The sequence below is a fragment of the Podarcis erhardii genome (assembly GCF_964252035.2).
Source record: "Podarcis erhardii genome assembly, chromosome: 2".
Taxonomy (NCBI): Eukaryota; Metazoa; Chordata; class Lepidosauria; order Squamata; family Lacertidae; genus Podarcis; species Podarcis erhardii.
Genome location: NC_138498.1, coordinates 77,612,978 through 77,637,565, shown reverse-complemented (window position 1 = coordinate 77,637,565; position 24,588 = coordinate 77,612,978). Strand labels below are relative to the sequence as shown.

Below are 24,588 nucleotides of genomic sequence, written 5' to 3'. Positions count from 1 at the left end.
CTTTAACATGCTTTCGAACTGCTGGGTTGGCAGGAGCTGGGACCGAGCAACGGGAGCTCAGCCCATCGCAGGGATTTGAACTGCCGACCTTCTGATCGGCAAGCCCTAGGCTCTGTGGTTTAACCCACAGCGCCACCCGCGTCCCTCATAATTACAGTAGTCCAGTCTAAATGTAACTAGTGATAACTAATGTAACTAAATGTAACTGACAGTCGGCCAGGTTTGACTGCTCCCAGAGTTAGCACATTTGATGCACCAGCAGAAGCTGAAAAATATCTGCTAGTGGACAGCTGCCTCTTGAGCATCAGAAACCACCCCAAAGTTGTGAAGCTGTTTTTTTAAGGAAAATGCAACCATATGAAGTCACAGTACCACCCAGTCATTAGGTCAGTGGCCTTACTACAAAGAACACTTCTGTATTGTTCTAATTATCTATCACTAGCTTAAGGCAATGGCTCAGACCTATTACAACCATCCTAGACTGAGACAGAAAGACTAAAGTATTATAGATCATGTAATGGTGAGTGAAGCAAAACCAGTAATATTGAAAATAAAGGTCTCCTAACCTGTCATAGAATTTCAGTATTTTCTTCAAGTTACGAAATAAAAATTGCTAAGGATGACTGCTGTATTAATCACAAGCCACTTACCGGTAACTGTCTTGGGGAATTTGACATGGGATTTGAAGGAATAAACACTGAGATAATACATCCTTCACTTTTTTAAACAACCTCTGTTCCAGAAAAAACAGGCTTTATTTTCCATTGCTGTCTACTGTACCCAGCACTGGAATGTTGTACAATGATATTTACATAGTTTCATGAGACATAGTAGCTCGGGGTAGCCAACCTGATCCCCTCTATATGTTGTTGGACTACAGTTCCTATTAGCCTCCACCAGCATGGCCAGTAGGGATGAGGAGAGTTTAAATCTGGGAACATCTGACGGCACCACTTTGGCTACCACTGCAATAGCCAATCCATATAATACCATACCAATACAGTGGTGCCTCACAAGACGAAAAGAATCCGTTCCGCGAGTCTCTTCATCTAGCGGTTTTTTCATCTTGCGAAGCAAGCCCATTGACGGCTTAGCGGCTTAGCGCTATTAGCGGCTTTTAGCAGCTTAGCGGCTTAGCGGATAACCAGATAAGCGGCTTAGCGGCTTAGAAAAAGGGGGGAGGGGAAAACCCCCGCAGGAACTTGCAAGACATTTTCGTCTTGCGAAGCAAGCCCATAGGAAATTCGTTTTGCGAAGCACCTCCAAAACGGAAAACTCTTTCGTCTAGCGAGTTTTCCGTCTTGCGAGGCATTCGTCTTGCGGGGCACCACTGTACAGTTCACCAAATATGAGAGAAATGTCTGGCAAATGGTAAGGTAAATAGAAATGATGGAAGAATTACAAAGGAGACCATGGAATTTTTTTCTGAGCTTATACTTTCATCAGAATGGAGTGTTCTGTTTGCTTATGTTGAAAAGACAATATCTGTAAAAGATGTGCAATTGACATCTTCCCGATAATTGATTTGTTCTATTACAGTTACATTTCCATGCTGCCAAATTCCTTTTCCAGTCCCGTAATCTGGTTGCAAATATCTCCAATCATTACTAATACCCTAACTTTCCCTCAGTACTCGAGATTTTAGCATTATACACTCTAGTAACCCTCATCACCAGTTCCCTTTTAGTCCCCATTTATCCCAATTATTCAAGTTACTCCAGCTAGGCTGTGGTTCCAAATCTTCCCATTATCCAGCTGCTATTAGTACTGTACAGTTCTCAAGTAATTGTACTAACCAATATGAAGACAATATGTATTTTTAAAATACTTTATTATAGTATTGAAAACAGTTATAATTACTAATACTATAATTATTATAGTATTGAAGACAGTTATAATTACTAATATTCCTTATATAGCATGAAAATGGCTATCAAACAATAGTACTTTCAAAGCTAAAAATATACGTTATCATTTGATTAGATTTTTTATGTTATTTATCTTACCAAAGATACATCTGTGTATATATGTGTGTATATATGTGTGTGTCTGTGTGCATATATATATGCACATAATTGCAAGCACATGTATTATGCATGTTATTGGCCCATGAATATGCTACCCGCTCCATGTATGTTTCCTGGAAAACACATATGTTATATGTAATATTTGAGCAATCTTATACCATACTGTAAAAATGCATAACATGTAAGAGAACATGTAATAAAATCTTGATAGAATAACTTGAAAACGTTATAAGAATTACAAAAAGACCAAAAATATATCACTTACCAAGACACCTTTCCTTTTACTTTAGATCTGGGGTGAGGAGCCTGTTGTTTTCCAAATGTTGTTGAACTCCCATCAGCCCCAACTAGCATGGCGAATGGTCAGGAATGATGGGAGTTGCAGTCTAGCAACAACTGGAGAGCCACAGTTGTGATCTAATAATTCAGATTAGGGGTAAAAAATATTTCTCAAGAGGATTACATATTAGCAGATATTGAGTCATATTTTTGACCACAAAGATGCTTAAAGGCACAAATAAGAGAGAGAAAAGGTCACAAATCTTATTGTATCTTAACCAAGTATACAAAACATTTTATTTTCCACCTTTTACTTATCACATTGTCAGATTCCTGGGTTCCTGACCATTAGCTTACTTTTGGACTGGTGTGTTTTGCTAGTGTATTTTGTAGTAAAATATCATGTGTCATGAAGTCTGGCAAAGTATCCATGTTGCATAATGGAGCAAGCAGGTAATGCAAAATTCTAGCTGGCAGGGGGTAGTGTAAAATCAGAGTTCCTGCTCCTACACCTTGTTTTAATTTCCTTCAGTTCTTAGTGGCTCTTTGAATAGTGAGAGCATGTTATTGAAACAAAGGGATGGTGTCATGATATACATTTTGTGACCAGACTCTAGAGTCACCTCTTCTTTTCAGGGACAACAGCCATTCAGTTCATGATTTTGGAAGAAGCCTCCAAATTTAGAAAAAGCTGTTGTCTGTCAAAATCTTTTTAGAGCATGTACACATGATGATTTCAGCAGCGGCTTCCGCAGCTGGAACTAAGAATGTTTACAGTGGAACAACTGTATCATCCTATGTCTGCTTTCCATGGTTTCAAGTTTTTATCTGGAATGTGAATTATTGGGGAAAGCCATCCAGCCGCTACATCTCAGGCATGTAATTCATTCTTGTCACCACCTCAATTAACACAGATTTGTTAGGAGGTGGATTTTCCAATTTATCTTGTTTTCATTGAACATACTTTGGATTGCCTCAGGCAACTATGAGTACAGTCAAAATGTTTTGTGTTTTTTTTGTAGTACTTATTCTATTTCTTTGAAATATTTGTTAGTGTTCACAGTTCCATGAAAACTTTAATACTGCGATGTGAACTAGCATGGAATTACTTTCTGTGGGGAATTTTGCCTTTTAATTTGCTAATGATGCAAGCAAAAACTGCATATCATTAGTGGATGACAAAGGCGTCAGCTTGCATTGACCTTTGATGATAGATGCAAGTTGCATAGCTTTTGATTATGCCTCAAATAGCACACATCTATATGAAGAAAGCTTCTCTATCCTCTGCTTCTTTATCACACCACATAATGGTCAGGATGTATCAAACAGTGAAGAGGGTGTAGCCCAGAGGTGTAGCTTAGCATATGCCATCTTCAGTTAAAAGTATCTCAGGTTGGAGAGCTTTTGCTAGTCTAAACAAGCAACACTAGGCTACACAGCGCAGTATAAGGCAGATTCATATGTTCATAAGCTAGAGTCACTTGTCAATTCTGTCCTTTTTAAGATCCTATCCATAAGCAACATGCAATTTCCTCATGGTATTTGATACCATTTTAAATCTGCAAAGTGTTGTACGGTTTCTAAGTTTGCTCTGAGAGTAATCTACATTGTCTGCAAGTGGAGGCAATAGATGACAGTTGTACTATGAGAAGTGTGAATGGTAAGCAACTGTGATAGAGGCAACTCTGCCTATTATTTTGAAACCATTTTTATCCTGCTCCCAAGCAATCTGGTCTCAAGAGGAACTAGCGCAGACTGTGCCATTCCTTTGCTACAGATTTTCTATGCTTGTATATTATGGAGCCACTGCTTTCCCTGCTTTGGAGCTTATTTGGAGCTTAGTGTACTTCTGCTTTGGAACATGTGCCTGTTTTCAAGCAGGTATTATTTTTGCATGAACTAAATGCCATCACATATTCTCCTAGAACAGAGGAAGCTGCCTTGTGCTGAATAAGTCCATGTAACTCAGTACTGTCTACATGGACTAGCAGCAGCTCTTCAGACATGGGACATGTCCAGCTCTACCAAAAGATGCCAGTGATTGAAACTGGGACCTTCTGCATCTGCAAAGCAGAAGTTCTCCCTTATTGTGGTATTATAGTAGACTATTGCTACGTTCTCAGGCACAGCTGTCACTATATTAATGAAAGTCCCTCTCCCAGCTCTGGTTCATGCCTCCTTCACTCCTTAAAGGAATAGTCAGACTATGCTTGCAACTACTCCCACCAAGACTTCCTTGCTCCTTGAGCTTTTCAGTAACGCGGCTTAGTGAGATGTGTTACTCAAATAATGTTGTGTGATGTATTGATTTGTATTACATTGTTTTGTTTTTTTTAAATTGCAGTTCCCATGAGCAACCTACAGCACAGGTTAGCATTAATGCCATGTATGAAGAGGCCCCAAATGTTCTACATTTGGTACTGTCTTAATTTATATGTGCATTTTACAGTATTTTCTTAATTTGAAATGCAATTCCAAACACACACACACACAGCCCTCCCCTCTCTGTAGGGTTATAATTCATTGCATTGAAAATATTTATCAAGTCAACTTTTTGAGGAAAATCAGAAGGTCAATGAAGTTCAAGAATCTTTCTTGTACTCACTTATCACATTGGTATGCAATATTTATCTTACTAGAAGTGAAAAATAGGCTGCAAGTATAATATTTCTAGGCATGTACACAGCCAGCTTCCTGGAGATATTCCTACAATTATACCTTACCCTTCATTAATAATAAATAATACTGTTAAGTAATAGTGCTGAGGCACCTTTCATAATTTGTGCTTTGGTTTTCTTGCTTGTGGAGAACAAATATTCTAATTATAGTATTTACATGCAAAAACAGTTCTTTTATTTGCTCTTCTGAGGTTTCAGAATCACACTAGAATATGATCTGACACATGAAAAAGCATATGGTGAAAGTTCCCTTGTATTGATGTAATTATATTCAAGATGAAGGTGTTCTAATTGTGAATCTTCATAATCATGATTCTCTTCACTGTCATCATCTTCCTCCTCCTCCTCCTCCTCTTCATTATCCGACCTACTCCTACAGATGCGCTCAGTAGGGACTGTTCTGTAAAACCATATATGAAATAGTTAAAGGAGACAGTGGCGTAGCGTGGGTTGTCAGCACCCGGGGCAAGGCAAGTAATTTGCGCCCCCTAACCTGTGGATTTGCGCCCCCTAACCCGTGGATTTGCGCCCCCTAACCTGTGGATTTGCCCTAACCCCAGATGTTGCGCCCGGTGCGGCCGGCCCCCCCTGCACCCCCCACGCTACGCCACTGAAAGGAGATTAACTATTACATTTTGCTAGCAAATTTCCTTTTTCTTTGCAGCTCATTTTCAAGATGAAAATTATTGTGAAAAGTGTGAAAAAAACACAGAGCAGTACCCAGAATTTTTCATTTTATGGGTCCCCAGATATTCTGGTTAGGCATATTATAAGCCACTATCAAGCATTTTGTCATTTGCACACATAGCACACACTACTAAAAACATGAACACAGTATGTACCTCTACAACATACATGTGTGTTTTCTGTTTGTGTACACATGTTTTGATGTCTAGTCACATTTAGAAACCTATGCAGCATTGCAGAAAATCCTCAGAACAGGAAATTTGGTTCACTCATTTAGAAAACTTGGTCAACCTTCACATTTGTTATTTCTTAATACTGGCCTAAAATTTAGACACTATTTTTATTCATGACAGTACCACGTACTTCCTATCCTGCTTTTGAGGGTTAGACAGCCTCTTACTTTCTCGATACCAAATGTTGCTGATAAATGGGAATGCTGCTATCCTCATACCATGTTGCTTTTACATGCTCAGGCCATGTAAACCTGTTTGGAAATAAGGTGATATCAATCTAATTTCCTGTTTGGAAATAAGGTGATATAAATCTAATATATGCAGTTATTTATTCAATGATCTTCTATATTGTGGGCTTTGTGAAGAATGTATCTGAGATTTCCTACTGCTGTTTGCCATCTTCATATGGAAAAGAAAATGAAAAAAGACTTAGTGGGAGCATACTATTTTCTTTCTGCTGTAGTCTGATGTTCAACCACTATAATTTTAAATGTCCTAAGTGCATGTCAGGCACCATCCTTGGATTGTTAAGGAAAGTTTGGTCTGAAGAATGTGGTATGCTTACACTTCACTGTGGAATTTTCAGATGACTACTGCTCAACAATAACTAGTTAGAACAAAAGAAGAGCCTTGCCATATTTGATCAAAGGCCCATCTAGTTCAGCATTTGTTTCCCTCAGTGCCCATCCAGGGTAAACAGAGTAGGAAGGCAACATCCCTCCTCATGGCTTTTCCCCCAGCATCTGCAATTCAGAGTTATGCCGCATCTGAATGTGGATATTCAGTCTTGCCATCGGGGTTAATTGAGGTTCATAAAATCAGTCTTCCACAAAGTCATCTAGTAGGGGGCTTCAGAGTTTGAGGGACCATTGGTCTGGAAGTGAAACAGGACCACCTAAAATATGGCATCCCAATTATTGGGATCAGTATGACCTATTGAATCAACAATGTCTTGCACTAGTGGCCTCAAAGATTCAGTTAAAGAAGTAAGCAAGAATTCCATAAACCATGATTTGCTGTGTTTGAACATTTATAATAGAAAGCCAGTATAACATTATTGTATTTACAATTAAGATGTGCATTTATTTATTTACCTTATTTTGTTATTGTTGAGCCTCAGAAAATTTAAGGATCTCATTTCTGCAATTCCAAGTGGTACAGACTTCAGTTGGTTGTGATCTAAGAAGACTTCTCTTAGAGAGTGATATGCCCCATAGAATGACACAGGATCAATTCCCTCATCATCAAGTTTGTTAAATGAAAGGTACAGATATTCCAGCCCTGGCCTCATGTGTCCAAATACAAATCCTGGGATTCTGTCAATTTGGTTGCCTATAAGCACAAGGTGCACCAATGACTTTGGCAGATAGGAGGGAACATGATATATATTATTGTATGAAAGATCAATAGATTCCAGGTTCCTAAAATAAAGTGAAAAGATATTAAAAAGTAAGAACATAAAGTAAATAATTTTGTCTTCATACATAACATGCATTTTAAGAGTTCAGGAAGATTGGAAGCGTACAGTCTTATCTATTTTTCTGGAAACCATTTGGGGAATATTTGTACCATATGTTGTTCGGCTCTAAAACTCCAACTCCCGTCATTTCTAGTTTGCAGGACGAGTGGTCAGGGATGCTTGGAGTTGTCGTCTAACCACATCTGGGGACCCAAGGTTAAGAAAGGCTGCTTTAACCACTTACACCACACTGGCAGTACTTCTTTCTATCTTCCTAACCATCCATGGGCATTTTTACATGTACAAGGCAGGGATGGGCTGCCATCCTGCTTTCTAACCGTAAAGAGTTAGCAGGCTATAAGGAGAAATGGTGAATTATTTGGGTTGCCTGAGAGCAGCTCTTCTTTGTCATAGCAACTGATAGTTTTCAGCCTGCAGTACATTCTACTCTGCACTAATTGATAAAAGGGCAGGACTGTAAAAAGTCAAAGAGCATATCTCAGCTCTCCAAAACAAATTCACACTAAAGAGAACTTTTTCCCTACCACCTACTCTTTTCCCATAGCTATTGTCCAAACATGTTTACATAACTGTCACTGTCCAGGATCTGACAGATTGCTCAAGTCTGTATAAGAAAAAGAATAATAACTATAGTCACATTCATAGGCCAAACCTTCTATTTAATTTTCCTCTCTTCCATTAGTTCAGGACATCTGTGCTAAAGTACTCTTTTGGAGTTAAAACCACTCTCCCCACTCTCAGTTATCTCATTAGTCAAGTTTTTTTAAATAAAATTTGTAATACTTGACACATCAGAAATCTCAAGTGTTCAAATGCATTTCCCTCTGAAGGAAGAAACAACATATATTATTGCCAGGATGATAGCATTATCTATCTCCATCCAGAGTCCTGGTTTGTGTACTTTGGATTGAAATGTTTTAATTGGTCAGTAGTTTTATTGTTGGATTGTATGAATCTATGTTGTATATGATCAGAGGCATTTTTGCACAAAAAGCAGTAAAAAGTAATAAATAATAATAATAATAATAATAATAATAATAATAATAATAATAATTTATTTATACCCTGCCCATCTGGCTGGGTTTCTCCAGCCACTCTGGGCAGCTTCCAACAAAATATTAAAATACAATAGTCTATTAAACTTTAAAAGCTTCCCTAAACAGGGCTGCCCTTCAGATGTCTTTCAAAAGTCTGGTAGTTGTTTTTCTCTTTGACATCTGGTGGGAGGGCGTTCCACAGGGTGGGTGCCGCTACCAAGAAGGCCCTCTGTCTGGTTCCCAGTAACTTGGCTTCTCGCAGCAAGGGAACCGCCAGAAAGCCCTCAGCACAGGACCTCAGTGTCCAGGCAGAACGATGGGTGTGGAGACGCTCCTTCAGGTATACTGGACCAAGGTCGCTTATTAATTAATTAATTAATTAATTAATGCTACCTGTATGCTCTCTTCCTGCCCATCTTAACTGTACCCATAGTTCCTTATTTTTCTATTTTAAAAGGTAACACATTAGCATAATGTTTACTTAATAGCCACGTCCTTTAATTGAACATTTTCCTCCAGACATCGGGATTCTACTATCTACTAAGATAGACTGGTAGAATGTAACCTGCTTACAGTGAATAACTATCTCATTAACACCAAGAATAAAAAAACACAAGAGTTCCTTTCTTCAGAGGAAGATGCTTCCGGTGTTTATAATTTTGCTTTAAGTAAACTAGACACCTGCGTGGTATATGTTGTCAAAATCCAAAAATAAGCTCGCCTGGGGAGTATGGAATAGTTTGATATTTTTTTAAGGTGACAGTTTTCTGGGTCAGAGGTCTACAAATTCATTTGCCATGTTGCTATCATGATCACTGTTGGCCCTCTCCACTCCTCAGTAGTTCACTAAGAGCAGAGCAATCTGGAGAGAAAGGGTCTGGAAATAAAATTGTCCTGAAGATAGAACAGTGTAAGGGACTTGTTCTGTTCTCCATAAATTCTGTGCAAAATCAAGCAAGAGCCAGCACAGCCCCCAAATCCATTGGCATTCACAGAAGACTCACTGGGACAGGAGAAAGGATTTTCTCTCACTTTGGATGTTTAGAAGGAAATACACAAAGTCCTTCCATCATGTTAGAAAGAGTCGTTTGTGAAGTTACTTATATCCCACATCACATCAAGTAATTGAGAAATGTATTTTCACTGAAGCCATCTTCCTACAAAGCTCTGTGCAAAGTGATGAAAAATACCCTAGTACCCTGTACTGTGCTAGAAGACTGGGGGTGGGACATTGGAGTTAGTTTCAAATTGCCCTGAGCTTTCTACAGGAAGCAGAAGCAGCATGTGTGTCTCTCACTGCTCTGCCTTCTCCAAAAGGAAGCACGGTAAGAAGACCACACTCTTCTCTCCCAAGTTCTCTTTGTATACCAGCAAACAGTTGGTTAATATGCCAAGAAAAACATTTGTGGAACCTCCCATCTTCTATGTAGTACAACTTCTTTATTCTATACTTTAATTAATTAAAGGTTGTGATTGGAAAATAACACAAAGTTTACACTTACTCATGATTGATCCATGCCAAAGGAGCTATTCTGCTTTCTTCTAATTTGTTGTGCCTCAGAACAATTGTGTTTATATTTCTGGTATGGTTAAAGCAAACTTCTGTAATTTCTTCAATTTGGTTATTATCGAGATATAATTCCTATTTAGAATGCATGGTAAAAGAAGGAAATATGTAAAAAGTGTATTGTATAATACATTAAAGTGGTTATTTTAAAATGTAGAATATGTGGCGTAAAGCTGCTTTACTTATTTTCCAAAAGTGGCAACAAAGTTGTTCCTAGTTTCCAGACAAAGTTAGTTAAGAGGCATTAGTTCCAAATGAAAGGGGGAGAAGCCCTTCATATGTTGCACGGGTTGTGTGATTGAGTATTGCATCTATTTTCCCCATGTCCCTAAACCTGCCCTTGGACTTCAATCCTGACTCAATGCTTTTGAAATTATTGGCAATTACTAATGAATAAGCATGCCCAGGATCAAAGCTTAAGGTTGTCTCCAATCTCACAGTATTTTGTGCCATGGGGGGATGTGGGATATGAGATTCTTGCACATGCCACGAAATTTAAAGTTCTCTGTTGCTCTGGTGCAACAAAGTCACTTTTAAAAAATGAGGTTTTGCTATTAGGAAAGTGGTGGAAAATGCATTTAAAAGTATGGAACAAACAAGTGATTAGCAGGACAACATATTAATGCCCCACAAGCATATCAGGATGAATGTTGATTGTCATATACCTGCCTCACAAACAAATCAGAAGGAATGCTAAACCTAACCTCTACAGTAAGCCTTGTGCAAGCAAATCAGGATAGGTCACCTAGAGGAGCCCTGACTATTACGGAAAAGGAAACAGATCATCTTTTTTATTTTTAAAAAACCTTACCTCAATAGAATTGGGAAGGCGCTGCGGAATGGTCCTAAATTTATTCCGTCCAAGGCGCAAATAAGACAGGCTCTTCAAAGGTTGAAAGGCTAATGGACTAACATTAGCTTCGTTGAGTTTATTGCCTTCTAATTCCAGTGTCACCAATTTTTCTAAACCTTTAGAAAATAAAGCAAATATGGTGAAATGTTTGTGCTCATCCAGTAAGATTCAAGGCAAAAAAAGAATCTGAATATTGGTATTTCATATTCTAACCAATTTCTCTTCTCATTGACCTATGCCTCCAGAATATCAGAGAGAAATTTTAATCCTAATGTTATTTAATAATAGCAGGAGAACTTAATGTTTATTTGAATACAATTTATAATTATCCACACTTGTTTGTTATTGGTTCACTAAGACACAACTATGATTATAGTAAATTTAAATAAATTAGGAATAAATATAATACACGAGAATTATAGAATACACTAATTTTTTATTCTAGCTTTCAAGTAGAAACCACATGCATTGAAAATATAACTGTGCCTTGTTCTGAGTCTGATCACCAGACTTATTTTTTACCCTTTGTGCTATGATTAAAATAAAAGTTCCTATCCTTCATAAGGAGGATCTCTCATCCCCCATTCCGGATCTTCTGCAGTGCTTCTTGGGCCAGGGGAGGTTCATCCTATAGCAGCACTTTAGGGTGCCCCCAAGAAGGTACTCAATTTCACAAAGGTGGCATCTGGATATTGCAAATGAGTCATTGGCAACAGACTTTTAAAACTAACCAGATTCTCTGTTATCAGCAACTAATCCGTAGAAGATATTTGGTCTTAAAAAAGAAGATACTATATGTATTTTGAACAATTTTCAAGTAGCAAAATGAACATAATGTGTACTATTTTGCATTCCAAACTATAAACAAATTTTGAGGGAAATAATGTTCTGTTCATACTGCTTTTCAGCATTAAGAGCTAGATCAGTTCACATTCTGAACCGGGTAATTTACACGTTTTAGCCACACCAGTACACAATTTCTTTTTGTAAACTTTGTTTTGAGGTTTTTCTTACAATCAACAGTATGTATTTTATGAAATAAATAAATAATCTATTGACTTCCAGTATTTTTAGACTCACTTTCAGGAAAAGCCATCCTAAGGCAGCTTACATACATTTCTATAAATGTAAAGGTAAAGGGACCCCTGACTGTTAGGTCCAGTCGTGAACGACTGGAGCCAGCGAACAGCTTTTGGGTCATGTGGCCAGCATGATTAAGCTGATTCTGGCAAACCAGAGCAGCACACGGAAACGCCATTTACCTTCCCGTCAGAGCAGTACCTATTTATCTACTTGAACTTTGACGTGCTTTCAAACTGCTAGGTTGGCAGGAGCAGGGACCGAGCAACAGGAGCGGGGATTCGAACCGCTGATCTTCCTGATCGGCAAGCCCTAGGCTCTGTGGTTTAGACCACAGCGCCACCTGCATTCTATAGAGTAGGTGGAATTAAAAAGAGTATGCAACCTAGTATCTCTCCTCTAGGCATATTACTGGGTAAAAATCAAGGCTACAGCTACATTCTTATGCATCTGAGTAGAGGGTGGTTGTCCCTCTTGTAAAGCATGTAGCTAAGTACTGGAAAAACAACTTTGTGCACAATCAGATTTGTCAGTGTGATAAAACAAAGAGTGCAGTTCCCACGTTTAAAAATATATGTACATGGTCCACTCCTACTGTCTCTGGGAAAATACTTTTGTTCCACCTACTTTTTTTCTTGCCGTGAATTTGTAAGCTTTTATTACCTTAGTCATCTGCATTCACAGTTACAATATACCTTCAAAGCTGTATTCATCAATTGCATGTAGTTGGTTTTCGTTTATTTTAAGTTCTTCTAAAGTTGATGGCAAACCAATCGGAATATGTACTAGTGCATTTCCATCCAAATATAAACGTTGCAAATTCTTCAATATCTGTGTTGGGGAAGATACAAATTGAGAAATCGAATTAACTTTGATTTTTAAGTTTTAAAATATTTTTTTCTAGCACCGTTTGCTTTAGGTTCATGTGTGCTTTATGAATATTACTGTATGTGGCCTGCGTTGGCTACACTAGCACATGGGGAATTTAAAATTAAATTGAAGTCAGTAATTTTCACCTCCCTAACCTGTGAAAGTAGTAATTCTCACAAAATATCCCCAGATCTCACTTTGTTTTGTCAATGATTTCATTATTGATTGCAATTGTGAAGAGTTGCAGAGTATTCATTAATGTACTCTCATGGATTCTTTGACAAACAATTTCAGCAAAACAACCATTGCTATACATTGACACACACACACAAAGAATTTTAAAACCCTAAATTTTCTTACTTTAAATGCCCGTGGACCTATGCCAGATGATGTGATATTATTTCTACGAAGATCAATCCTTTCCAAATTGGGAATCCCATTAAAAGCTTCATCTGGGATGGAAGTTATAGTATTACCTAGGGAAAAGAAAGGTTTGTAATAGCAATAGGAATTTTAAGACTCACTTCCATTTCTTAATCATTTTCCATTTCCATTTATCACACAGATGCTTAGTACCATATTTAGTGTCAAGTAAACATTACGGTGTCTCCATATTGCTTCTTCATAAACCAACGAAGCAAGGATTTTGATATAGCCAAGCAAGGAATATCAAAACTTACATCACATTGTCCCTTCCCTCCTCCAATTTTTACAGTGAGAACATTGGACATTAGTTGTCCGGTGCAAATAGAAATAGTAGAGCTAACATTAATGTGGGATGCATTTGAAAATTATTATAATAAACAGGTCAGCTTACCTACAAGCTCTATGCTTGTAAGCTCTGCATCCATGATTGGTGGTATTTGTTTGAGTTTGGCATTAACACAGCTGATTGTGTTGTCCAGGATGGAGCATCCGGTTGGCAAAGTAGGCACTTCAGTAGAAGGCTCAGGAATTGGGAAACGAGGCGGCATTCTGAATACATCACCACGCAAAACATCTTCCTCCTCTTTTTCTTCTTCCTCACTTCCTTCAGGTTGTTCACTTTCTTCTTCATTTTCTTCCTCTTTCTTGAGTCCTTTTTCTATTCTTAACTCTTCTTCTTCATATGCTCTTCTCCTTTCTTCTGCTGCTCTCATCTTCTCATCTTCCCTTTGATCCTTTGTGTGTCCATGTTTTTCCTTCTGTTCGTGGCTTTTTCTTCTTTGCTGGGTCTCTTTATCTTTTATAGTAATTTCTTTCTTTTCAAGTTGTTTTCCCTTCTTTTCAGCATTTTGATCTTGTAGGTTGTACAAGACTGGATCAGTATGGTCATTGGGCTCTAGATTATCACCAGAAAATTCAGATGTGTCACCTAGTGAAATAGTACTTAGCTCTGAATGCAAGGAGGTCATGGTGGACAGTCAATACCAATATAAAGAAAAATGATAACACAGTTTTTAGTAGCAAGCATTAGTATATATGTGCTTGAAGAGAATAATTATTCTATTATAGTGAAGAATATTAATAAAATGCAGTATTGTGCATAAAATCCCTAAGATAAGAAAATTACAGTGGTTTTGCTGGTACGTTTTTTGTATGTTTACGCACATACATATATACAGACTGAGTTAAGGTGTCTGGTAATTTTACCTAAACACTTTTTAGTTCTGTGTCTTGAAATCCTATCTTAAATCTTTGAACTAGTTGTTAGCTTATGACATTAATATTGAAGTCTTAAACAAGATTTATTTATTTTTTACAAAATCTTATCATATATTTGTTCCTTGTTTGAATATATAAATTTTAGACAAGGATGTTGAATTAATGGATTGGATGATTATCTGTTGTGACTCACAAATTCAACAATGGGATTTTTCCTAAATGGTGGTATTTGTGAAGTATAATATGTTGAGCTCATTCTAGTGAGTGCAACTGGTGACTGCAAACAAAAAAAGTTGGGAAAGATGAAGACCTTTGCCATAATGACAGCTAAACTGGCCCAAGAACTTAGTCATCTAGATGATGTAATTCAATTCAATATCTGAGGGTAAGGTAGCATTTAGGTTGCAGGTGATTGCCCTTTTTGACAGTAGTGCCAATGGCTATATAATTTTCCAGTTATTAACTCAAAATTATGAAGGAAAATTTCAAATGCAAAATGTATATTATCCTGCTTTGTTTCCCACCTTTGATTTAATGGCAGCATGTGTTTACACACTGGCAGTGTTTGGACACATCACTAAACCATAAACTATTAGGAAATTAGTTTATGCATGAGCTATGTGCTACTACATGCAGCTTGAGCTTTCCTGCTTTGCTTCTCCCTTCCTCCAGTAGGAAAATGCAAGCACAGAGTGGGTGATGTAGTATTACATCAGAACCAGTGTCCATGGTTTATTTCCCTCTAAGCAAACCAAGATAAACCAAACTAGGCATCCTGATCAATGTTTGCTTGGGAGAAACAAACCACAAATCCTGATTCAGATATAACATTGTCAGCTGCTTTGTGGTTTGTTTCCTCACTGGAGGGAGGGAGGAGGAAAGCAGGCAGATCTGTTCATGGGCTTGTGGCTCAGTTAAGTTTATGCAGATTTGCTGTTCATGTCTGCTGACATTTCCATATGGGTAAGAGTGTCTGTTGGCTTAGTTGCTGCGCTGACAGGGTCAAAAAAAGATGCCACCATCATCATGGACAATCAGGACAGCAGTAGATATCCCCAGTGGAAATGCCTGTGTACATATACAGCCTACCATAATCTATACAAATACTAAAAGGTTAATGAATAATTCCTAATTTCATTGCCTTTTAGCAGTTGCACATATTCAAAGGATTACATTACTTACACTAAATTGTATCCTGTATATATACTGTGTGTCTGAAGTATGCAAAAAAAATCAATATACTGTACCAATATCCATACACACTGGGCAACACTCTCCTTCAGGTATCTTGGTATTGTGACACGTCAGAGGATGGCACAAGGTTTCATCACACAACACCTTTCCTTTTGAGCAGAGGCACGTAACACAGGGTTTAGGAGACCACACAGACTTATCATACATAACCATCCCATTTGCAAAACATTTATTTTCTTTTCCTGATAAATGAAAAACAAAAGCAAGTTTTAAAATTGGTATAAAATGTATTGGTAAATTAAAACATTTGGTGGGTTGGTTTTCCAGATACCCAACTTCATACAAATCTCTGTGGGGGCTCTAGTGTATGCATGAGCAAAGACTCCCCAGCCAAATCAATGTTGAAAACAACTGTGCATGGACAAGAAGGATGCTACACACCATCCTTGGTATGTATCCAACATGGGAGATACAGCGTGGTGTCAGACTAGGTCTCCGGGAGACCCAAGATCAAATCCCCACTCAGCCATGAAGCTCACTGGATAACCTCAAGCTGGATAAACTCAAGCTAGCACTATTTCTCACCCTAGCACACGACATAGGGTTTTTACAAGAGTAAATGTTTATGTGTAAAGTACCATGTAAACTGCATTCAGCTCTTAGAAGAAGGACTATTATAAATTAAAGAAAGAAATAATAAAGAATTGGATGATGTAATTGAGGGGTCATGTTCTGTCTTGGGAGAGCCATGTAAATTATACTTTTTTGTTAATATCTTTAATATAGAAATATTTTTAATTTAGATATAGTTGACAAAAAGATTGTGTGGTTGTAGCCACCTGTCTATCCTGGTGGTTTGATTACCAAACATGAATTGCATTATTTTATATCAAAATAAGTTCTATTTAACATTGTAAGGAGGTTTGTTATCACATAGATAGTATCTCTAAATCTATAACCCTACCCTCTACAGTTAATTGGTCTTATTACATTATTGAGATTTACATGTAGGCTTAGTTTTTGATCACCTACATTTTAAATTAGTGTACATGTTTGTAAGAGTATACTCTGCTACAGAAATAAACTTACTTGGCCTTCTACACTGCCTGTTAACTTCTGTTGATCAACAATCCAAGTCCTTAGTCTAAAAAAGCTAGCTAAACTCAAGAGAGGTCCACAATATGCCAACGGAAATTAGCAACTTCACCCACCAAATAGTAATTGAAAAGTTTTATTTCAGCAAGCTTTTGCAGAATTTCATGGTTCTGCTTTTTCTGCTTCTTTAATATGTCTAGTGTTTAGATTGTTTTTACTGATGTTACTGTGTTTTTTTCTTGTTTATTTGGTATAGTTTGCAATCCTGGTAGCTTGGGTTTCAGGTACTACAGTAGGAAGCATTTTACAGGAGCATAATCAGTTTTGCCATTCAAAACAGGGTGGGTAGTGGTCATTCCTAAAACTCTAAAAGGAAATGCACTACTTTCCAAGCACCTGATGTTAATCCTCATCCAACAGTTGAGAAATACAAGATTAGGACTTAATTTCATATGATAATAGTTGACAACCCTAACAAAGCTTGCTTGGTTGTTTTCATATATCAGACATGTGTCTCAGAAGTTACTTGCTACCTTACGGTACACCTACTTTGTGCAGTATAGAGCTGGAGTTGTTAATCAGTTGTTCTCCAGGTGTTGTGGGTCTCCAATTCCCTAGCATGGCCTAGCATGTGCTAGGGATTTAGAGTGTTTCCGGCCTCTGCAGCCACAGCAAGCACTGTGATTCTCCAGCAGTTTGACTTCACCCCCAGAGGCACACTCCATTGTCTCTTGAGACAGGTGGGTGCCAACAATCAGGAGATTCATAGTCTAGCAACATATGAAAGACCAAAGGTTAGCCACCATGCCTTAATTATAGTTAAGGATCAGGTACCAGCCCTTACATGCAAGACCTCCTTATCGCCATCAGACAGAAGTAGGAAAGCTACTTGCAGGGGTCACTGATGGTTTTCAGAGTGCAGTGTTAAGGCTTGCTAATCGCTAAGCCACCATCAAATAATTCTGATTGTAGGACTAGGCTAGGAAGAGGGGTAATGGAACAGAGAGTATCACTACTTCAATTGAAAAAGCTTGCTTGTAGTCTACACACTACATATATATTATTAAAATGTGAATCATGAAAAGAAAACACAAAAGAAGATTTTAAGAAAGAAAGATGTGGAGTTCTGCTAAAGCCAGAGATGCTTATGATCTTTCTTTAAAAAAATAATATGGACATAAGATTGATTATAGGATCTGTTGTTAAATAGGCTTCTTTCCAAATCTGACCTTAACTTGTATTCTAAATACTAGACTAGAAAAATACCTTGTGGTTTAAATCATTGGCAGATATCTCAATGCCTTCAACCTTTGGAAATATGGTACAGATCCAATATTTCAACTAAAATGTCTAGTGGTTTTAGCTCAGCTTTTGGGTAAAATTCCAGTTTTAAAAAGACAAGAATCAATGGGGAAAGGAGGAAACCACATATTACTTCAGCTGATGATTTCTGACAGGAAGATTTGAAATAGTTAATGAAATGCTTGGTACATGTATTGCCAGTTGTATTTAATGTTTAAAAAATGCCTCAAAATGAACAGTTTTCAATCAACAAATGTATATTATAAATGGGACATGATAGTTCTCTATCATTTCTGATCAGATTTTTTTTTATCATAGCCATTTCTATTAAAGTTGACATTATTTGTCCAACACAATGTTTTTCATGCCTTAGAAGGAAGGGTGAATATATGTTCGAAGATGATCCAGTTTCATATGCAACAGTAATACAATTCTCTAAAGTAGCCAAATGCCGTTTGGGGCAAGAGGAGTTTTCTCAACCAGTTGCATGGTTAGAATTATGTAAAATGGTCAATTTTCAGCCAAGCTGGCACCTTAGTGACCGCAATGTAGTAGATGTATTCACATTGTCATATACTGCTAAGTTTGCAGTAACTTCTTGATAAATCCAATGCATATATGTCATTCTGAACATTTTCATGTGCAATTTCTATCAACTAGTGTTATATAAACTAGTTGCATTATAAAACAGGGTATGGGGTTACTAATAGGAGGAGTTCAGAGCATATGTATGTTTCTGTTTTCACTTTTATATTCAAGTTTCCAATTTAAACTCCCCATTTGTGGATTCTGTTATTATTGGTGAAACACATATTTATTTTATATTTTTACCCACCCTTTCCCATATAGATTGGTAGGATAGTTTGTTTCTACCACAAACATTTCAGTTTTGAAAAATGTTATTTAATACGTTACCATGCAAAGTGTGTTATTCTTCACATTGTTTCTTTGTGAGAAATTATACCTTTCAGTATATAGGAGGCACTTTAACTGAGAAAAGCATCACTGCATTCTGAAGGATACTCTGGGAGTTTATGATTGAATTGCAGTAAGGGGGCAAGAGCATTCTGGATGATAGAACATGTGGAATGCATTTCTTCAGCAGTTCATTGCTGGGCCTTGATTCATACCTGCTGAGACTGTGAGAAATGATCAAACTCCCCCCTCCCCCTTTTTGGACCATTGCTTCATATTTATTTCTGCTGTATAATGCATACATATTTAAGAGGTTGGTTTCTTGTCATTGTTTATGAGTCACAGATGGGTTTTGGATCATGTACAGTTTGCCCATTTATTGATAGTGAAAATGTTAACTGGAGAACTGTCCAACTGCTGGATCAGATTCAATACTTCAACAATGAAGAGTTGAAATTATGTGCTGAAGCTTACTTAGTGAATAGTTTACTCAATTCCATGTGTTTTGCTAGGAAGGTTATGAGAATATGAAGGAGAATACTTTGCCTGTTTCTTGGATTATTGTTTTAAAGAAGGAGTAAAGGACAAAAAGAAAAAAATGAATAATTTGGAACTGATTTTTATTTACTATCTATTGAGAAAAGCAGTATTTTGAAAGCATATCTTGTTCTTTGGCATTGGTGTTGTAATAACAAAAGCTTAGTCAACATATAAATCTTTCGTTTGAATTGTGTTTTTGTATTAGTTTATTGTTTCCAATTTTGAACTGCTTTGAAATATGTTTGTATGAACAGTGGTATAAAAGTCTTGAGAAATTAGTGTGCTTAGTTGTAAAAGGTAAAAAGGTAAAGGACCCCTGGACAGTTAAGTCCAGTCAAAGGCAACTATGGGGTGCAGTGCTCATCTCGCTTCAGGCCGAGGGAGCCATCGTTTGTCCACAAGCAGCATTCTGGGTCATGTGGCCAGCATGATTAAACTGCTACTGGCACATGGAGGACCGTGATGAGTGACAGATCGCACGGAAATGCCATTTAGCTTCCCGCCATAGTGGTAACTATTTATCTATTTGCACTGTTATGCTTTTGAACTGCTAGGTTGGCAGAAGCTGGGACAGAGCAACGGGAGCTCACCCCATTGCACGGATTCAAACTGCCAACCTTCCAATTGGCAAGCCGAAGAGGCCTAGTGGTTTAGACCACAGCGCTACTCATGTCCCTCTTGCTTAGTTGTAGAAGTGCATTGCACAGGGTGCTCAGCTTCTGTAACTTCTCTACAGCAGGCAAAGTACATACATGGTTTGCAGAATTCTGGGAAGCAATTGATATGTTTAGTAAATACGTGGATAGTACAACCCTTTGCATTTCTACTCAGAAATAAGTTCTTTTTAGTTCAGATATATGTATATAAGTGAGCGAGTATAGGCTTGGCATTTTAGTTAGCATAATAAAAAAGTAAATATTCTCTGCTTACCTGGTAAAATATTGTAACTGGATTCTTGTCCACCCTGACCAATCAGAGAGTCAAATACTTCAGTGATATCACCATCAATATTAATAAGTGGAATGCTTGGTATTGGAGTAATAAAGACTGGGGATTTGATTTCTTGTTGCTTGTTTAGTCTATGATTTCCTGAGGAGCTCTTTCTTAACCCTCTATAGCGCATTCTCCTCCTTGCCCTCCTACGCATTACATTGCGTTCATTCTGAACAACAGCAACGCACAGAGAAACAAGCAGAATGTAACAGAATAGTACTGCTTTTTGCATTTTCTCCTTCTAGTGTTGTATCCTACAGAAAACACAAAAAGAAATTTTCAAGATTAATGGAACTGTAGGATATAGTACTGTAGAAAATGGTAAGAGTTCTCTGAAGTGGATTATGTTTGTACCCAGCTGTTGCAGTGATTATTAATGCCCACTATTTTTTGGCCAGCTTTCTATAGTTTTAATTGGGCAGTGAGGTGTGTGACCAAGTGCCAAGGATTTGTTCTAGCCTAAAATATCTGAAGATGTGGGATGGAGCATTGATACATTATTTTCATGATTCTCTATTGCCAAGATTCTCAATGGGCTTTTTTGTTGCTTGTCAGTGTAGGACATACTATATGGGATGTATCCAACTAAAGCACACTCAGGGTAGATTTGTTAAAATCTGTAGGTTATATCCAGTGTTATTCATACTCACAGCAGACTCACTGAAATTGGTGGTGGTGATTCCTCCACTACAATTCTGCCTGGGACCTTGTTCATACCAGGAAAGGTCTTAGAACAGATAGTCAGTCTGTGAGGAGCTGGAAAAGGGTACTGTATTTGCTAAAAGCAAGCATGGGTTTCTCAAAAACAAATCATGCCAGACTAATCTTTTTTTTCCTTTTTTTCTTTTTTGATAGAGTTACAAGCTTGGTGGATCAGGGAAATGCTGTGTCTTTAATATATCTTGATTTCAGTAAGGCTTTTGACAAAGTCCCCTATGATATTCTTGCAGAGAAACTGGTAAAATTTGACAAGGCGCTAGACAAGGGGGAATTTGTAGCTGGTTTACTCACTGAACCCAAAGAGTGTTCACCAATGGTTCCTCGTCATCCTGGAAAAAAGTGGTGAGCCTCAAGATTCTGTCCTGGACTTGATGTTGTTCGACACCTTTATAAATGACTTTGATGAAGAAATTGAGGGGATGCTTATCAAATTTGCAGATGTCACCAAACTGGGAAGGGTAGCTAATACATACCTCAGAAAATATAATCAGGATTCAAGATGACCTTAACAGACTGGAAAACTAAGCCACAACTTATAAAATGAATTTAAATAGGGACAAATGTAAAGTTGTACACTTAAGGCAGAAATAATCAGATGCACAAATATAGGATTTGTCCATGATGACAAGGAACCATTAATGAGTACTCTTTGGGTTCGGTCAGTCAACCAGCTTTAAATCCACCTATCAGTTACCTCGTTAAACCCACATTTTACCAGCTTCCTTTAGCTGTGATTCCTGCATTGCAGGGTGACTCTTGTGGGCCCTCCCAACTCTACAATTCTATAATTCATCCATCTTCACATCATATAATGTAGTGACTGTCTGTGTAGTAGGAATCTTTATGCTTACAGGCCTAGCAATATGGACTCAGCTAGTTTGTGTAATGTGTAGCAACTATCCATCTTGCTTTTTTATATCTCTGTGCTTGCTCTTCAATCCACAAAGGCATTTTTGAAATAAATATTGTATATTCATTTGTACTGAGATTGGTTGGTTCTTGCTAATTCCTATGGGCATGGAAGGTAGTTTGGGCATTTCTAATGTAACTGTTTCTGTTGAGTAACTCCTGGGTTCAGCAACTGACTGCTGTAAAGATCCCCAAATTGATACCTCTGTGAACATGTATTCACATATATGTGCATATAGTCACGAGCAGATTTGATAACATGCCAACTATCCTTACATAAAATCTGTAATAAGGCAATAGCAATTCTTCATTGTGCTGGTGTGTGTTTTATGGGAATGAACATGTGATCAGCTGAATCAGACTTTGCTTCCTGCCTAGCAGTAGTGAATGGAGTGCGCAACAGTGACTGGGAGCATGTTACGCACAGGATTTTTTTGAAGTTCCTGCATTGCAGGGGGTTGGACTAAATGACTCTGGCGATTCCTTCCAACTCTACAATTCTATGATTCTATTATTTGTTCCCTCTCATACCACATTCAAGAAGTAACTTCTGATTTGGCCAGCATTGCACAAATGCATCCTTCACAATGTCACTGAATGCTGAGAAAAATATACTTTCCCAGGTACCATAATATTGCATTGTGAATGCTGGTCATTCTTTATAGTTAGTACATTTCTGTCAGCAAGGCAGAGGAAATGGTTAATTTCTTCAACTGATCTTCATTAAAGGTACTTAGACTCTAAGCTAAATTGCATAAACATTACATTTGATATTCCAATGAACTACTGTTCAAACAGTAAAAGTAGGACTTTTACGCAATATATCTAGGAACAAGGAGTTGATAGTTATACAACACCATTATTAATTATCATGTCATATTTTCACAGCTGTGAATTTAGCTACATAGCAATTAAAACTTTGCCAACACACTACTATTATTCATAAAAATGGATAAACAGTACTCCACATTGCATTTTCTTTTGCTATATAACTCTGTTATTGGTGGCATTCATGCTTATTAAAATTAATGATACTAAATACATAGTACTTTCTGCAAATATATTTGACATTTGTTCTATCATATGCAAGTACATCATACTTTAAACCTCAAATTGTTAAGCAAAGTTTTACATATATTTCACATGAATCTACCAATCTTTAAGCAATAATTTAAAATGTAAATGCAATATATTACCTGGTAATCTAATCTAACAGTAGATTCTGCTTGCTGTTATTTAATCTCCAGCTGCAAAAGAAAGAAACTTCGGCTGCCTTTAAAATAAAGAAAGCAACAGTAGAATTATGTTGAAACATGTAAAATGACTCCTTAGGGTCTGAAATAGTTCCTTTCCCTGGGGACAAGGCACTGCTCTGCCCTGTGTGCAAAGATTCTGCTAATACAGCTATTGAGAATTGTGCAAACTTCACTTAGAGAAAATGAAAAGCAGCACAATACTTTAGGTCCTTAGGCTGACAAGGCACAGCTGGAAACTTTCCTTTAACAATATGCTTACATAAGGAAAAGAAAACAGGACTATTTTCAAACTTGATAATCATTTGCAGGTATTTTAATCCTGATTTATAAACATTTTAGTATTAGTTCATTGTAGGTTTATAAATTTTACAGGTTACATACATATCATAAATTTTAAGTAGAAGCACCCCAAGAACTCATTATTTCCTTATGTAATGACCAGGTTTCTCTGCTAACACTGTATCTCATTTTCCCCTCTGTGCTGCAAGCTTTATTCAGAATACAAATTCTGCTTTGTTTGAAGTAATAGATTTAGTCACAACAGAAATCTTTGCACTTTGAAAACTGAGTAACTGAAGCATTTCTTCTTGCCTTGCCATTAAAGAGTAACTAGGTCCTGAAATATGACACTTGCACATAGCTCTGTAGAAACTACAGTGGATTTTTAACCAAAAAAGGAAAGTATACATTACTCACAAGTTCTCTTTGTGCCAAAGGGGCGAAATCTCCCATTGTTTGGCATATGTTTCTTAGTGTATCACAGTTTCAAAAATGCTAAAAACATCTAACAGAACAAAACCTTTGAACAATCCTTTGTTTGAAGTCACATCATTTAATTTGCCATAATAGATACTTAGAACTTGAAAGGCAGTGTCACATTAGGAAAAAAAGTATCATTTTATCATTTTGTGAAGGTTGAGGTGTGCTTCACTTTAGGTCTGTTTTATGTGATCATTTATCCTTAATGAGCAATCCTAAACTCAATGATATGTAGCAAACTCGTATTATGTCAGAGGGGACATTTCGGTCTTCAGGCATTGTTATTATTGTTGTTGTTATCATCATCATCAATATTATTAATTACACACCCTTTACCCTAAGGTCCCACGGTGGGTGACAACAATTAAATCTCAATGTTAAAACAGTTTAAAACTTTGCAATCCCAGAAATAAGCTGGGTCCTAAAAATATACATCTAGGTGGCAGAAGCCAGAGTAAAAAAATATGCCT

At 37.3% G+C, this 24,588-nt stretch overlaps 2 protein-coding genes across 8 annotated transcripts in view; one reads left to right on the top strand and one right to left on the bottom strand.

The window, feature by feature from the left end:
* The window catches only part of CENPP (centromere protein P), a 148,050-nt gene that overhangs the window by 85,893 nt on the left and 37,569 nt on the right, over positions 1-24,588 (top strand). The gene's annotated exons all lie outside the window — the stretch shown is intronic.
* ECM2 (extracellular matrix protein 2) lies at positions 1,813-23,525 on the bottom strand. 5 transcript variants are annotated; one of them, XM_081847976.1, is made up of 11 exons: positions 23,300-23,524; positions 21,486-21,523; positions 20,412-20,728; positions 15,683-15,871; positions 13,609-14,166; positions 13,152-13,267; positions 12,617-12,752; positions 10,800-10,957; positions 9,924-10,063; positions 6,999-7,325; positions 1,813-5,384 (listed from the first exon to the last, which is right to left on the bottom strand). In XM_081847976.1, exons 3-11 carry the CDS (start codon positions 20,704-20,706, stop codon positions 5,159-5,161), a joined length of 2,145 nt encoding a protein of 714 aa, XP_081704102.1. In that variant the 5' UTR covers positions 20,707-20,728; positions 21,486-21,523; positions 23,300-23,524; the 3' UTR covers positions 1,813-5,158. The 5 variants fall into 5 exon arrangements, with proteins under 5 accessions (XP_081704102.1, XP_081704104.1, XP_081704101.1 ...); XM_081847978.1 differs by lacking the exon at positions 21,486-21,523 and having other exon boundaries at positions 13,609-14,145; positions 23,300-23,525; XM_081847975.1 differs by lacking the exon at positions 21,486-21,523.